The sequence below is a fragment of the Uloborus diversus genome, chromosome 3 (assembly GCF_026930045.1).
Source record: "Uloborus diversus isolate 005 chromosome 3, Udiv.v.3.1, whole genome shotgun sequence".
Taxonomy (NCBI): domain Eukaryota; kingdom Metazoa; phylum Arthropoda; class Arachnida; order Araneae; family Uloboridae; genus Uloborus; species Uloborus diversus.
In genome coordinates, this window is record NC_072733.1 from 170446322 (window position 1) to 170464534 (window position 18213).

At 34.1% G+C, this 18213-nt stretch overlaps 1 protein-coding gene across 1 annotated transcript in view; it reads left to right on the forward strand.

Moving 5' to 3' along the window:
• Nucleotides 1-2265: 2265 nt before the first annotated feature.
• The window catches only part of LOC129218367 (alpha-1A adrenergic receptor-like), a 36878-nt gene continuing 20930 nt past the window's right edge, over nucleotides 2266-18213 (forward strand). Inside the window, exon 1 of the mRNA XM_054852612.1 lies at nucleotides 2266-3283. Within this exon, the coding sequence (XP_054708587.1) occupies nucleotides 2266-3283 (1018 nt within the window). The remainder of the gene's footprint in view (nucleotides 3284-18213) is intronic.

An 18213-nucleotide genomic window follows, 5' to 3' on the forward strand; every position in this document is an offset into this window, starting at 1 on the left:
GCAACTCAAACCTAAATTATAGCGTCTGTACAAAACATTATTACCTTGTGCTCTTTCAATAAAGGCTTCCAGTACTCGTCGTTCAAAGATAACAAGCGTATTTTCATTGTTTTGTGTCATTGTATAGGTTTTAGAAGAATATATCGTTGCTGCAGAGCAACAGTAAGACATTTAATCTCAGGAATAACATTAGGAAAGATATCCCACTATTGCTTTGAGGCGACAATATGAGTATAATTCTATCTTGGAGAAATATCCATCTCTTTGAAAAATTTCTCTAAACGTATTCATCTTTTAAGCGATTTTCTTAATACAAAGTATCGATAAACAATGATATTTTTTCTGGTATAATTTTTAAATGTCTTTGTAACACCATTCTTGTAGCTTAAAAACACAATTTATTATTTCTTCATGGCAACGTTCTACTTCAGTGGTTTAAGGAATACAGAGCTGCTTCTGAAATATTTCGTCTAACATTAAAACAAAGTTAGTTACTTACTTTCGTGTCTAATCAATATGCAAATTAGAATAGAGTTGGGACAAAGATAATGTTAATTTTCTAGAAGTTCTAAGAAGAAAGATAATTAAAAATTTTACCAAACACTCAGCAATCTTGGAAATTAGAAAATTATATCTAAATGAAAAGGGCTAACACAACCAAGTAACTCAACCGTATCGCAAGTAAAGTAAAGTGACAAAGTCAGATCCAATTAAATAAAATACCTTACCAGGCTATTCTGCAAAGTTTAATTTCTGTACGAGAGTACCCGCGCTCAATCAAATTTAATTCCCGCCTAGCAAATAGCAGGAAAAATGCGGATAACTTATTCATTTTTGAGATTAAGCTGGTGACGTTGCTTTAACAATAATGTAACAATTTTCACAACCAACATTTCTTCTTAAACTCCTTATAACAATATGTGTTTTTTGATAGGGGAATATTTGCAGATTGATTAAATGCAGTAATCGAAATTGGGAGCAATATGAGTGTCTTTCTTTTGTAAATTATCACAGCTTGATACTCTCTATTATTACTGCATTTAGGTGTTGTACATAAAGTAAGAACGAATTCTATTTCTCATTAATGATAAAAATTCAATTTGTAACACACAAAAAACGTATTTTTACATTTAAAAAAAATTTCTAGGCATAACATAATAAAGACAAAATACTTATCAACAAAATATTCTCCATGATGTCTTATTATCTCTCATAATATAAAGGGTATTTTAACCGGCAAGACCTTTACTTTTGCAACAGTTAGACCTAGATGTATACTTCCAATTGCAAAAATGCTCAAAATCAGATGCATTTTGAACATTTTTGCAATTAAGATATTGAAAGTTTGAAGTAAAAGTAAAAATAAGTCAAAAAATACAAAACTTAACTTTTTATACGAGCCCCATGTTCCCTAACTTGTATTCAGGGAAATAATCTCCATTGAAACACTATTCAAACACAAAAAGTTTGAAATTAGTACGATCAATATTCACCGAGATATGAAACGCAGCGTTTTGTGACTTACACCACTTTTCACTCGCCGTCAATAACGCCTTTTACGAGAAAATATAGCAGTATACATGTATGTAAAATTATACGTTGCATCGAGTGTGGATTTTCAAATTGTTCGAGGTTTTGTCGTGTGTTTTTGCGTATCACGGCATAACATTTGCATTTATTTTTGAACACAACTGTCAAGTTTTTTTGCTAGTAACATTTTTTAATGGAGATTAATTCCCTAAATATGTTGGGGACCTGGGGCCAGTATAAAAAGTTAAATTTTGTATGTTTTGACTCATTTTTATTTTTTCTTCAATCTTAACTCTGAATCTTATTTTTAACATTTTTGTGATTGAAAGTATACATTTAGGACAAACGATTGCGAAAATAAAGGTCTTGTAGGTGAAAACGGAACATCCTGTATATATATTTTTTGCATACATCAAAGTAATATAAAACTCAAAAAATATTTTTTTTAAACTTTTAAATCAGTCGTAGTTATTTATTTTCTGGTAATGCAGTCAAATATTAAAACTAAAATATTCATTTTATTATCTTTTTAGGTTGTGAAAGAAGGGAGAAGGTGAGAAACGAGAAAACCATATCACAAGAACTTTTTTAGAACATCAATTGATGATTCTAAACCCAAGCAGAGTGGGAGTCTCTTGAAAAAAATAATAACTTAGATAAACAAGCAGAATATGAAATTCTTTTTCCAATGCCGATGATTCTTTTTATTTTGTACTGATTATAAATTACGAAACAATGGCGCCAACAACGGAGCTTGAGGATGTTTCATTGCCCTTAGGGAACAAGATCAATGATATAGCAATAATAATAATCAATCTAACTGAAACGGAAGAACAACCTTGGAATCTGTCAGATTGGACCAACAGTTCTTTGATGAGAGACAGTGAAGTGTACACTTATTTACAATACACAGTAAAAACGATAGTTCTGGGGGCCATAATTCTTATGACTGTTTTTGGAAACTTGTTAGTTTTAATTGCTGTTGGAGTCACGTCCAATCTTCGTAGTACGACTAATATTTTTATTGTAAATCTTGCTATAGCTGATCTTCTGCTTGGGTTCTTTGTGTTACCTTTCTCTGCGTACTTGGAAATTCATGGTAAGATTTGGATCTTTGGTGAAATGTTTTGCACTATATGGGCTGCGCTCGATGTCCTTTGTTGCACTGCTTCAATAATCAGTCTTTGCGTCATCAGTGTTGATCGCTACGTGGGCGTAACCCGCCCGCTAGCTTACTCCAATATCGTAACTCACTCTCGAGCTTGTTTTGCTTGTCTAGCTGTGTGGTTGGTCTCAATGGCGATATGTATAGGTCCCTTGTTTGGTTGGAAGAGTTCCACTAAAACTCCGAATGTTTGTGAAGTCAACAAACAGCTTGGGTATGTGCTCTTTTCGGTCACTTTCTCGTTTTACTTACCAAGTTTTGTCATATTTCTCGTATATTTCCGAATCTACAAAGCTGCTGTCAAGCAGACCAAGTTTTTGGAAACTGGCGTCAAAGTAGTCAAGTCCGCTGGACACGAGACCACCAAGGAATTGACCTTGAGAGTTCATGCTGGAGCCCACCATGTACTATCTTCTGCTGCTCGAAACGGACCTTATTCAGATAAGACCAGTATCAAGATGACTATGGCAAACTTGCAAGGACGTCTGGCTAAATTCAAAAGACAGAAGAAGGCTGCTAAGACTCTAGGCATTGTTGTAGGAGTGTTCATATTATGCTGGTTCCCGTTTTTCTTCATTCTACCTCTTGGTAAGTTAATTTTCTTCTTATGAAACGTGATCAAATAAAACATTGATAGTCATTTACTTCTGTTAATACCTAAATGTATAATATAAGATTTGCAGTGATATTTGCCTTATGTTATATACTTTACCAATTCCATAACATGATTCAGTTCAAAGTGTTTTTTCCTTACGTTCTATTTATAGCTTTACAGTGTTTTTTTTTTTTTAAACTAAATGAATGAATTTCCCCTGAATTATAAATGTCATTTCTTTCCAACCAGGTATTTAATAATAAATCATAATTATTAGTAGCAAACTGAATTTAATACATATATGTATACATATATACATATAGAATTCCAGGGGTAGGGTTACATAATAGATTTAGTCGCATATATCTCCATAACTTATGATCGAAGCAAAATAAGCAAAATGTATTGAATTCCAAATCATCAGCATGTGTAAAACATTTATTAGTTTGAAACTTTACCCTTGCATCTATAAAACAAGGGGTTATCTAAATTTGCAGTTAAATGCTTTTCTCTAATAATTTTAAGAATTTAGTTATTAGTAGTTCGTAAATATTCCTCTTCTACTATATTTGATTTACTGTAACACTAGAGTAGTGTAAACAGTATTAAAATGTATGATGCGTATAATGTACATGTTAAATGATCGGAATTTAAATGCAGTAAAAACTTTTAATAATCAAATATGTTTGTTTTCATCATAGGATTTCTATTCATTTCTTCTTTTCAGAGCCAGTTCCTATGCAAGAAAATTATTTTTTATATATTGCTATTTTAAAAAGTAAAATGCAATGCTTGCTTCCTTGTGTTTCCATGTATTTAAAAGGCATGCATTGAAACAGCTATTCATTATTTATGACAACATAGTTTATAGGATTTTTTAAAAGAAATTGTATTTTCATTCATGCTGACGCTAAAATTTTCTTTTTAGCAGATTAAATGAGGCAGTAAAGAAGGGATGTAGTGCCAGAACTAAAAAAATTAAGAAAACTAGTGCAAATGTTAGGAGAACTTCTTCTCTGTTATGGGGCAAGAGGTGGTCCTAATAACCCTGGTAGACGTTGCTATACAGCAATATTTAGATAAAAAACATCAGTAAATGAACCTAGAATCTGAACTTGAAACGCGTTTTATTCAAAACTTCAAAAGTCCACTTACATCTCATTGCTTCTCACTGCCTCAAATAATACCAATTATTTGTTTTAGATGTCAAACATTCTTCTTTAATGTTTTCTATCACAAGCTCATTTTAAATTATGCTTTGCTTAAAATACTTGTTTGTGAAAAATTATTTTTTCAAATAAAAATAGCATAAATTATTTGCAGCAATATTTCTTATCTTTTTTCTATGTAAATACTCATTTCCTCCACAAACAGTTTATGGTTTGATATGATTGGCAAGAAAATAAATTCTTTCAATATTATTCAAGGTAAGCCTTGTTTTATTCAGTCATGAGTTCCATCCTACTTCGCATATACAGGACTTAAAATAAAAGGTAATCCGTTTTTGTATATTAGTTTACCAATGAGTGTAATGTGATAATGTTCTGTTGTGTATCTCAATTTATGTCAAACTTAGTGTTTACCCTATTCATTAGCTTAGGTAAGTATGAGAAGAGCATCAAAGGACACTGATTTCCAGTAATTATGAAGCTCGAAATTCGTCTTGAAAGACATTTAATACGTTATTGATTCCTTTCTTTCAGTAGCTCGACATAAAGATGTAACTTTCAAGATTATGTGTTTTTTCCTTACAGCTTTTACTTTTAACAAATGCAGACGCCAGTATTCAAATCATTTCCCAAAAATTAACGGTAGTCATGTAGTACCTTTCGAGTCAACAAAGCGCCTGATAATGACTAGACCACTTGTTTTTCTAATCAGATTTTAATAAGTATTTTTGTAACTGATTCGAACTTTTTATAGTACTTATCCTTTATAAATTGATCTATTACAATACCTACGCATGAGCTAATATATAAGTATGGCTGTTAAAAATGTATTCATTCAACAGGAAAGTTATTTACATCATGTTGTTGTATTTAGATCTTTTCACGCTTGCATTTCAGGTAGCATCAAAGGAGTCCTTACAATGCAAGCTTGGGCAGGTTTGTCTCAAAACACAAGCCTGCCCAAGGTTTACCACCTTCCCCTATATTACTTCATATATTATTAATACAAATATGACTGAACTAAAGTATTTTAATTAAACAAATTGTCTGAAAAAAACCAATTAAAATTTAAAAAAACCACTTGATACAACAAATAAATGCTTTCATTGATAATGTACCAACGATGTTGAAATATGAATTAGTATCGCTTTTTTAAGCGAGAGGAGAAGTTGTTTTTCCCCTTTCATTCAATAGTATACTAACGCAGATATTTATGCTGCACCCGGTTAACGTACAGTAAACTCCGGATTATCCGCAGAATAGTTTGGCACGGTATCCAAGGAGAAGCGAAAATTGCAGATAATCCGAGTGATAGGTAAAAAACGAAGTAGTGCATACAAAAGCTAAAAAAAAAAAAATTCTCATGTTATATTGCTAAAACCAAAGCTACATTGCATCTACTAACATTGAGTGAAATAATATATGTAAAAGCTAAAAACGAATAACACGATCAGAAACTTAAAAAACATTTAATGGCCGCCAAAGAAAAAAAAATATGTGAAAAGAACCGTGGATAATTCGTTCGCCGATAATCGGGAGTTGACTGTATTTGAACTGAATTCAATTTTTTAGTGTGTTTATAAAAATATTTCTGGAATTAAAGCCTTACTACTTTCTCTGTTTGATACTTTGCTGACTTCAAATTGTTGGAAGGAGTTTTGTAAAGAAAAGTCAGACAAAACCAGTTAGTCGGAAAAAAAAAACTATAATGCAAACAATTTTGACGAATTTAGTTTTGCCTTCTGCCGGAAAGCACATAAAATTAGTTGCAGACATACACCACGTAATGTCGTTCGAAGTTGAATGAGAGACCGTGTGAAGAATTTATCTTAGTATTAGTTTTACAAAATAGGTTAAAATATTTTCATTAATATACCATGGATTAAAATCTGATTCCAATTTCTTCAAGTTGTTTTCGGTAAGTTACTCTCGATGAGGTTTCTTCAACTGTTTTTAGAAAATATTTAACCAGAACTTGCATCACGTATGAAATGTGATGAACTTTCTTTGCATCTGTTCAAAAATAAAAGACTATTTCTTTTCGATTACATATTAAAGGTCTATTTCTTGGTATACATTAAAAGTAGATATAACCGAGACCTTGGCAGTCGAAGACCATGTAGTAGACCAAAAAAGTCCTAAAGTTGTGCAGTATTTAGTAAAAACAGTACCTACTAAAGTTTATTTCCTTCACCATTTTCACCTCAATGCATCCGAGATAAAGCTCGAAGAAGAAGAAAATGGAAAGAGAGAGAAAACATTATCTTTAGTTTCTTAGCCCTTTTAAACAACAGATTGTCAAAGCACTTAGTGAAAATGAAAAGTTCACCAGTAAGTTGGACTTCTAGCCGTTAGATGAAGAAGAAGAAAATGACGAATTTAGCATCATATGTACTCCAAGTCAAGTTTTTTGGATGTTGGATGCAGTCTCAGATGTAAAAGATGTGCGTATGAAGACTCAACCAATGAGGAAGAGTAAGATTAAAGTTTTATTTATAATTTCTTATATTACAACTAAAATTAAATAAGCATTTGATCAGTAATGGATCAATTGATCAGTTTCATTTAAGTTCCAATGATATCACATTCAATATTAGTTTTTGCTAGTTTAAATCAACTTGTTCTCCTCACTGTAGAAACGTTATCGTACTATTTAATTGCAACCAATAATTGTTTCAGTTAATAAATGACTTTTGTAAATCCAAAATATCAAAACATCTCTATCCTGTAGTTTTGATACACTAGGCTTGCGCAGCCAAAAAAATATAAAAACAAAAAGATATCTTAATTATTTCATTTAATAACACATTGTAATTTAGAAATTAGCACATATTAAAATGCACAAAATATCTAATTCAAAACATGTGCATAACATTAGCATCATCAAATTATGTAGCGTTATGTGAATTCTAGGAGTAAAATAAATATCGTCTACATTAAAATGTAACATAATTAATTTAAAAGTATACACCTCTAATAGGATAATCTGGAATTCAATTGCCAAAATGGTATATTGTAGACATAGTGAATGTTTAACTAAATACAAATTCATGAAATACACCGCCAGCTCAATTAATTCCAGCCGAGAACTGCAGTTTCGTGCTTATTGGCACTCGTCAGCTCGGCATAGGAAGTGACTGAGCTGGAGGTGGAAAACCTTTTAAAGAAGCCAAGAGTACCAAACAAACTGGTACTTAATACAAAATTAGCACTAAGCAGACGAGTAACCGAAGCAAAGGTTCAGTTCAACTCGAAGATTTAACGTAAAAAAAAGGCATGGTATATTCAGTAACTTACTGAACATAAATACAGATTATCTGTAGAACAATAGCAAGATGCATTAGTACTTAAAGTTTCTTATATCAAATTTAAAGAAAATGCAGACAATATCAGTGACTCGCTCTAACTATTTATCTGACCAAATTAAAGAAAATGCACTCAATTTAAAATGTACGAGAGCATCGCGGAGTTTGTAATGTTTCAGTCGTGCCTCAGTGAGGAAAAATAAGTCTGCAGTACTTATCGATTAAAAGGCAATCCAGCTTGTATTCAATTCCTCAAATACAGCGCCAGCAGCTATAACTTCATTCTTTTTATAGTCGCATTAATCCAATTTATGGCCCCACAGCTCTAGAAGTGATTTCAGTTATGCAGCAATAAATCAAGTCCAATGCTCTAGTTGCTAAAACCTAAGCGCTAAGAGCAACCTCTATTTGGAAAGTGGTGCAGATAATGGAGATATTCCAGCCTAATAATGGAGATTTGATCTTTTCCACAACGTTTTAGATCTTATACTCATCAAATACAGTGCTTTTCAGTTAATTGTAGCCCCCGTATCTCGGATAAAATAGCCAATTTACTTAATGAAAGTTGTTGTATTTTTTTTATTTGCGTAGAAATAGCTATGGTAAATCTTTAAATTTACACTTGTATTGCTAGCTATGCTCTGAGGAAGATAAATTTTATTTAACTGAATATCTGAAAAAAAAAACTTTTGAATGTTTCTTAGCACGTTATCTTCTTCAGAATATTTTACAGCATTGTCACATTTATGAAGCGAAAATGCTTAAACATAGGTAAATTAACATTTTTGAAACCGAAAAATTTATAAAACGATTACAGGATAACACCTAAGTTCAGAATATAAAGTTATTGGAATTCAACATGGTGACATTGATTTTTATGATAATTTAGTACATGTGTTGCGGCTTGCTTAAAATCACAGCTCTAAACTGTTAATAAATTTTCCAACAAAATATATTGAAACTTCGTCGTTTACAAAATCGAGGGAGTACTTCCAGACCATTAAATCTTTTCATCAAATCTTTAGCATAATTTAAAAGACAAAAATTCATTTCCAAAAGACATAAAAGATGAAAACTTTCACATAAACCGCACAAATTCACTAAACAAAATTTAATGCTTTAAAAAAAAATTCCGATTTGTAGAATTTTTTCCTCAATTAGAAATGTATTTGTAATGCCCAAAATTCTGCCCATTGCACTTGTACACTAGATTATTGCATATTATTAAACTCCTGATGGTACTTCTACTTCTTTTAAGAAATGTTTTTTAAGAAATTACCTTGATTAATCGCTGCACACCTTTTTGAGGTTAGAGTCCCTTGTTAATAGAGAAACGTGGAGAAATATAACTTCAAAAATTTAGATATACAGAGTGTTTGAAATAGAACGCCCCTATTTTAAAATGCCATAACAGCAAAACCGTCTAAGATAAAAAGGTGAAACAAGTGGTATGTTGCACCAGGGCACTGTTATTTCTTTTACACCAGTTTTTAAAAATAGTTCAAAAATTCAGAGAACGCTGTAGTTAAATATTTTTTAATTAGTGTATGAAAGTGCTTATTGAACAAAGGTCAAATCTCATTGCGATGTGTTCGATATGGCCACCTTTCACAGCAGACACCATTCGATACTATAACGTTGCATCTATGAAAGTTAGCTGTATCGAACTAATGGGTTTGATGTGAGCAATGAGATTTGACCTCTCTACAAGAAGCACACTTCCATACACCAATTAAAAAACATTTGACTTCAGTGCTTTGATTTGACATACTTTTTTGACTACAGCGCTATCTGATGTCCACTTTTCGAACAATTTTCGAAAACCAGTGTATAAAAAATTCCAGACCAACTGGTGCAACATACCTCTTGTTTGGTTAAAAGTCGGCCTTGTTTCACCTTTCGATCTCACGCGGTTTTGCAGTTAAGTGATTTCAAAGTGGGGGAATTCTTTCTCATACATCAATTAAAAAGCGTTTTGCTGGGCCGAAAGGCCGTAGTGGAGTTCGTACAATGCGTTGTGTTATGATTTGGTGGACTTTTGGACTGTAGGAATAATAGTTGGATTCATTTTTGCACTTTGAAAGTTTATTAAATAAAATAGTACATATACAGTTCTAAACTAAGCTTAGATATTTAGTTAGGAGTTAAATATTTATATTCAAAACATTAAAGATTTCAATAATTAAGTATATCATGATTCTGCTCTCCAAAGGAATTAAACTTTAATCTACTGGTTTAAATTAAGTAGTGGGAAGTGGGAGCTAGTATGGTACGTACCAAGATTTCAGTCCCATATCAATGAAGTAATCCAAAGGCACTCGTTTCTATCATGACTCCGGACAAGACGTCTCGGAGAAACCCCCAGAGCTCGGGAAAGCTCTTCTATCCTCCAAACTCTATCCTCTCTCTCCCAAAACTATCTCTTCTCCTCTCGAAAAATCTTAACTCCTTGTTTTATACTGGGGGATAAAGTTCCCTGATTGGGGCACATTCTCTGGGGATCATAGTTCAACATCTGGAGATCCAGCTTCCAGGAAAACCCTATGCTTTATGGGGTACGGAGTGTCGCAAAGTGTCAGAATGGAATTTTGTTATTCCCAAGTCTTCTATTTTATGGGCTCGAAAATGTCAGAACTTCAGAAGTTATATCCTACAGCTATGACTCGGAAAGGGGGAAAATGTTTGAAATGTCCGAAAGAAAAGCTAACCCCTTTTGACCCACTGCGGGTGTCACAGAAAATTCCAAGTGTCGCTTACTCAAAACAAGCGGAGGGAAACTTTCCCGCCAAAATGTGTTTATTTCTAACTCTCTATTTTATGAGATGCAACTGCTCGGGGGTCTGAACTTATTTCCTGCACGGGAAAAATGTACCGCCGCGCCGTGACAAAAAGGTCAACTCTTCTTAACCTAAAAGACGTTTAAAAAAGCGAGGGAGGCTGTTTGTAGCGGAATGAAGGTTCAGGGGATAGATATCCCTTTCCAGGCATGTGGGGCAGAAGGTCAAAATCGGCCCCACAATCCTGCCCCTCCTCCGGGAAAAGAAAAACTGGAGAGCAGATGTAAAGGTAAACTTATTAATTGAATAAATATGCATAAAATATAATTTTTCAAAAAAATTTCAAGTTCAAAGTATAAACCAGAGAAAAGAAAAAAAAATGTTAGAATGAGTGAAGTATTTTTTTTTCTCTCTTTGGTAACATATATACACAAACTACAGTAATGTAAAAAAACAATAAAATAAAATATACAGTGAATTGTAATGGAATAATAATCATAACAAGAGCGACGTATCATACATTCAAATTTTCATCAAATTTAGCCATAATTAAAAAAAATCTTGCATGTAATCTGAAATATGCATTAATACATGTATAGAATACATTTGGGATCTTAATCACGTTGGTTTCTTCTGGATGTCCGTAATCGACTGATATTCACATATCACAAGAAAAAAAATTTAAAGTTTTTTTTTTTTTTTTTTTGCAGAAAGAGTACATGTACAGAAAAAAATTTGTAAGTGAAGAAAAAGATGTAATAGTTTTTTTTCCGTGTTGATAGGCACACACACCACAGAGTTTGTTTTACACTTCCTGTAAAGTGTATGGAGTGAACATAGTCTCTGAAGGTTAATAAAAGGTTATAGTTTTTTTCCATATCAATTAAAGGCACGCACACATAACACCGTATTTGTAGGAACTAGTTCGTGAGAGAACTTTGTATCTCGTGAAGTGAGAAAACGTATTTCTCACGTATACACACAATACGCACTTTGCTTCGAATATCCGACACGTAAAGCACTTTTCTCTTTATGTTTATGTAAACAGCACTGTTTTCCTTTGTATTGTGAAACACACACAACGTTACGTTGCATACGTGGAAAACATTTTTTTCTTTTGCATTGTGGAAAAATCGCAGTTTCTCCTCCATGTTGACGAACAATTAAATAACACTATATGTTGTAGATTCTGATATCCTTCATCTTGATAAGTGAACTTACAAGAGCATAATATTTTATGGAATGGCACACGCGGAGGATTGTAGTAAACGGCACAGAGTCGTAAACGGAAATATTGGAGACTCGAAATTCGCGCATCTTGATAGCTCTGGTTCACGTTTAGAAACCACCAAACAAGATATTGGGTTTGAGCAGTTCAGGCTCATGTAGATGTCATAAAACGCAGAACACACGAGCGCGAAGAACTCAGCGAGTTAGTTTCGGTTTCCCTTTCTCCAGTGAAGGGACCCTGGGGGGATGGCAGCGATGAGGAGAACTCGGGATTCCTAGAAGAACGAGGGGTCCTTCAGCAGCCGTCTTTGACTTGATATGTCCCAGGATTGCCGCTTTGCTGTTTACTCCCGCATATGAGTTGAGGCTGGTAAAATGGACGTCATGATGCGGGAATGGCGATTCGCTGTCATGATTTTCTTTCCAGTTTCACGAGAAATGCGTTGCTCGTTGTAGAGGCGCTGACTTTGCAGATGCACAGATATCAAATGGAATCTTGCAACGATTTCTTTGAAAGTTGGAGCCATTAAAATTTGTTGGAAAGTCTCTGTAGCGGTTTAGTGACGTCAAATCATGTACGCAATTTGTGTCTCATAAGTGGCTTTCTATAGCCACCAGCTTATAAACAGCATAATGACTGAAATGCTTGGCGTCGTCGACGGAAAACCAAATAAAATACTTCAGGGACACAGAAAACATTGATACATACAAATACCAATAGCTCCCAAAACACATAAAAGTAATTAAATAAAATTTCTAGTTTCTAGAAAATTTTAAATTATAATTCCATATAAATTCATAAAATATCAAAATATTAGACTATAATATTTTTGGTTCTTTTATCATTCTGCATAATATCTAGATTTGGAGAACAGAAATTTTTAAACGTAAAGAAACAAATGTAGGAAAAAAAATTGTACGTGGTGTCTATACCTCTAAGAGCCTTATCTTTTTTTTCTTTCCTTTTTTTTTTCATAGCACAGTTATGACTGTTCAAGTTCAGAGGAAAACTACAAAGTGATAGGAGGGAAGGGAAATGTCGGAGTAACATAAAATTAACTAATAAGGGAAAGAAAAAAAAAATTTCATTTTTTTTTCTCCTTTCCTTAAATTTTTTCTGCTAAGCCCCACAAAACTTTGTGATACGCAGAATAAATATATTTAAAAAAAAGTAAACAAAACTTCAATGAAAGAACGTTACCGAAAATATGAGGCAATTAACAACATACCAAAAGTGATCAGTTTTTGGTTAACAACACAGCCGAATAATTCAGAAACTTAACGGGGGGGAAGGAAAGAATGAAGGGTGGGGAAAACACAAAGAGAAAAATAAATTGGACGACATCTAGAATGATCGTCATATTTTCCCATTTTCTTTGTGGCTATACCTTTCTTTTTAAGGTTCCCTTATTTGCTTGCATTCCTCTGTCCTTTTTTCTCGTTAATTTTTTTCTACGTTTTACTCCTTTCACAATCCTATTCATTATTTATCTTCACAGTTTCCTGTACTTTTTAACTGTCCTATTCCTTTTCTTTTTTATTCTCTCCTTCATGTCAATCTTTTCTTTTTTTCTTTAAAGATTCTTTCTCTCTTTATTTTTTTTGAAAGTTTATTTATTTATAAACCCTTTCTCTTCCTTCCTTTATCTCAATACTTTTCCTACACTATACTTCTAAAATTTTTCTGATTCTTTCCTTATTCCTACATTTCTCATACTGTATAAACTTTTTTTTTTCCCTCAATTCATTACCTCTTTTATCTATTCTTTATTCCTATAGCATTCCTTCATCTTATTCCTAACACTTTCAGATCGTTTCTTATTCCTTTTCTTTTCGTTCCTATTACACTCAGATTTTCTGTATTCCTATACTTTTCCTACACATTATTAACTTTTTTGTTCGAATTCCTTTCTAACCTCTTTTTTTCCTCCTTATTTGCATACTTTCCTACTCTTTATTCTCTTTTTTTCATTCATTTTCCTTTTTTTTTTCTATACATTCATTTACCCATAATTTGTTTTATTCTCTTATTAACCTCTTTTATAAAAAAAAATCCCAGAATTTTTTTTCTCTCAAATTTTCTTTTCTTTTTTTTTTTCGTTCTCATTTGAATGAGATTTTTTTTTCTTTCCTTTTTTTTCGAGAGAAAAGATGCGTAATAGGAGCTTTCGTTTCTTAGCTACGCGGGGTCAGTGCTCTCCCGAACAGCTGATCGCAGATAGTACCTATGCGTTTGCTGGAGGGGTTCCGATTCGACTCTCGCTTGGGGGTGGGGGAGGTCAGAAATTTCTGTGCTGTCGGAAAAGGAGCCGCTTGCTGAACTTTCGGATCGTAAAGGAATTTCTTTTGAAGACGTTTGATTCCAAAGTTGAAGTAAAACAGCTAGCGGAACATTTTCATCATTATTTTCTTCGTCTTCAAAAATAGCACGCGATTTTTCAAAATTTGTATTTGCATTAGGCATTGTTTGTTGGTCTTCCGGCATGACCTGTTTTAGATATTCCAATTCTGGTCTTCGGTCTACGTAAGGTATAAGTCTATCGACATGTACTTTTTGGGGCTTTGATCTGACGTTGTTCGGGTCGAGTATGGTGTAATTGACGGCGTTATGTTTTATTTGTATGCGAAAAGGCCCTGAGTAGTTTCGGCGTTTAGGCGTGCTTTGTTTTCGATCAAGGTCTTTTGAATAGAGGTACACCAATTGCCCTGGATAAAATTCGCGTGATTTTGCAAATTTCAGTCTGTAATTTTCCTGCGTCTCAGCGGCGGAAGTAAGATTTTGGGAAACTTTAGAGAATGCTAGTTGGAGGTTTCGGGTCTTATTAGCGACAAAATCTTCGTAAGATGCATAGGAGGGTCTCCCTGGGGTATCAAAGACAAAGCTGGGAAAATCTAGATCGTATCCTAACAACAGGAAGCTGGGTTTCTCCTTTGTGACACTGTGATAGCTAGAATTGTATGCAAGCTCATAATAGTTTATATAGTCGTCCCATTGGGAATTTTCCCTGGAAAGAATGCTTAGTGTTTTTTTGAGATTTTTATTCAGGACTTCTGTCATTCCGTTACTGGCAGGGTGTTGCGCGGTTGTGAACAGTTTAGTTACTCCTAATCGGGAGCAGATATTTTTGAAAAGATCACTGGTGAAATTAGGGCCCTTATCGGTGAGAAAAAATTGGGGAAAACCAAACAAACAGGCAAAATCTAAAAATTTCTCCGCTGTTGTTGTTGCAAGTTGGTCGGGTACGGCATATAATTTAACAAATTTAGTGAAGTGGTCTAAGAATGTTACAATATAAATATTGCCTTTCCTTGTCCTTGCAAACGGGCCTAAAAAATCACAAGAGACATATTCCATTACGCGAGAACAAGTTTTACCTCTTTCTAAAGGGACGGGAGGGTAGCGAGCTGGGGATTTAAATGGAAAACACTCTTTACAAGTTTGTACAAAATGTTCGCAGTCTGTATTCATGCCTTTCCAAAAAAATTTATCCTGTAGACGAGCATAAGTCTTTTTATGTGCGAAATGGGGGCCATGGGCGACGGACAAAACGTGCGGCTTATATATTGCTGGAATTACTATTTGGTTGGTTTGGGTTTGATTACCTGATCGTGGAATGTGTCTAATGTGCATTAGTGTCTTGTCTTGAATGAAATATTTATCTACTAGCTCTCCTTTTTCTAGCTTTTCAAAAATGGGGGCAAGGTCTTGATCAGCTCGTTGAGCAATTGAAATTTGCTCTTTAGTAGGGAAATCAACGGAGACACTATTAACATGAAAGTCTCGGGAGAATATATCTGCTACTTGATTGTCTATTCCTTTAATGGGTTCAAAGCGGTAGATAAATTCTGACAGATATAGAAGCCAACGTGTAACGCGGTTACCAGGTGATTCTAATTTAGAGACTTTTGTAACTGATTCATTGTCGCAGCGTATTATAAATGGACGGCCGAAAAGGTAGTACTTGAATGATTTAACTGATTCTTTGACAGCGAAGAATTCTTTTTCAAAAATGGGATACTTCTGTTGAGCAGGCGTAAGTTTACGAGAAAAATATGCTATCGGGTGGATGATGTTACTATTATCTCTCTGACCTAGCATGGCAGATATGCAGTTATCCGACGCATCAGTAGAAAGCACGAAAGTTTTGCTGTAGTCAGGGTGAATCAAAATTGGTGGTTGTGACAATTTTAATTTTAATTTGTCAAAGGCGGATTGTGCTTCTTCAGTCCATTTCAGTTTGGATCCTTTTCGAATTAAATTAGTTAAAGGAGCTGTAAGAGCACTAAAATGTGGAATGAATTTCCGATAATAATTTACTAATCCAATCCATCTGCGTACTTTGCGAACAGTGTTTGGAACAGGAAAATCTTGTATTTTCCGTAGATTTTCATCGGTTGGGGAAATGCTATATTGGTCCAGTTGATGTCCCAAAAATTTGATGGAAGGTAAAATCCACTGACATTTTTGAGGATTAAGGGTCAATCCGAATTCTCGAAGTCGGGAGAACAATTTATCTAATTTGAAAAGCATTTGATCAACAGAATCGGCGCCTAAGCAAAAATCATCAATGTAATTAGCAATATTGAGGTCAGAAATTGGAGATAGTAATTTGTCGGAATAGCTTTGGAAAATTTCTGGTGCGGCATTAATACCTTGCGGTAGAGAGCGATGACGATATGTGCCATAAATTGTGCTAAAAGAAGTCATGTCCCTATCTTCGGGTTTTAAAGGTATTTGCCAAAAACTGTTTGAGAGATCGAGTGATGTGTATAGTTGTGAACCTTTCAAATTTTCCAAAAGTGTGTGAATAAGAGGTAAATTATGTTTTTGGTATCGCAAATTTTTGTTCAGTTCCCTAAAATCTACAACCAATCGCCATTTTTGTTTTGCAGGGTCATTACTCTCATTTTTTTTCTTTATCATTATCAGTGGGAAACTTATATGGGAAGATGAACGTTCAATTACCCCACATTCTTCTAATTCATTCAATTGCCGTTTTAATTCCGATCGAAGAGATTCGGGTACGGAATAAGGGCGTGTGGAAGGTAATTTGCATGGGTCTACGTGTAGATTTGGAGTTTCTATATTTGATCTGCCCATAGTGTAGATTCTGGTACTAAAAATATCTGCATATTTGTACAGCAGTTGGAGAAGTTTGGTTTTTGTTTCGTTATCTAAATGCGATAAATTAAAATCCGATTCCTTAAATTCATCCTTCCTTAGTTGTTTAATTTTTTTCATATCCCGTATTTCAATGTCCGAATTAATGTTTGCCATTTTTGTATTTTTGTTGAGGGATATTTCCTCCGAAGAAAGGTTTGAAATAACAACCGAAACAGTTTTATCCTTTGAAATTTTCGCAACCGCTGAATGTAACTCTAAAAACGGATTACGTAAAATTGGAGTTAACAAAATGTCGTCTCCTACTTTAGCGGGGATATCGACAGATAAATCAATAATTTTGGTTTCATGTGGTTGCAGCGTGTGCTTTTTCCTGAGAGTGGCTGTGGACGAAGGCAAATTATTAAATGAAGTGGAATTCGCATCATAAAGTCTCGTTGAAACAGTATTGGATGCAAGCGTGTCATTGTGAAAATTAAGGTGAAATTTGTGTAATTTTAGAAAATCATAGCCCAAAATAGCCCTGTATTGGGACGGAAAATTTTTTGTAACAAAAAAATTGTGTCGAAAATGCTTATCACCTATTGTTATTGGTACGGAAACACAACACTCAAATTTTAAAGATTCGCCTGAAATGGTTTTTATCAAAATGTCCTTACTTACAGGTTTAATTAAAGGATCATTTTTAATTTTCTTGTACACGAAATCATCAAGGAGGCTGACACTAGCTCCACTATCAGCAAGACAAACAGTGTCGAGGCCTGCAAATTTCATTTGTAATACGGGTAAATAAAAATTTGAAATATTTGGATCAATTTTCTGGGTATTCAAGACGCATGGAAACGGCTTATATTTCTCGGTTTGGGGATCGCTAACCGTTTCATTTTTTTCTCTTGTTCCTGCGAGCCCCACTTCTAGTTTAGGACGATGATTTGTAGAGGGGTGAAATGGAGGAAAAGCGCACTGCTGATCTCTGTTATTCTCGGTCTGGGACTGAAAGTGAGGATGGAAACTTTGGCGCGGGAGATAAGAGTTGTTGTAAGGGGATCTGCTGGAGAACTGATTCTGCGGGGGGAGGACGGGGATGTCATTTCTTGTGCGATTTCGGAAATAACATTCGCTAGTGTAATGATTCGTCCTATTGCAAATTTCGCAATGTCGCGCATAGTTTTGTTCGTATGTGGGTGGAGGTCTGAAGTTTCGGGAATTATTTTGCCCGTGTGTATTTTCTGATCTGTAATTGCCTGAAAAATTTTGCCTATAATTAGGTGGAGTTCTAAAGTTATTTGTTCTGGGTTGATATTTATTTCGATATTCACG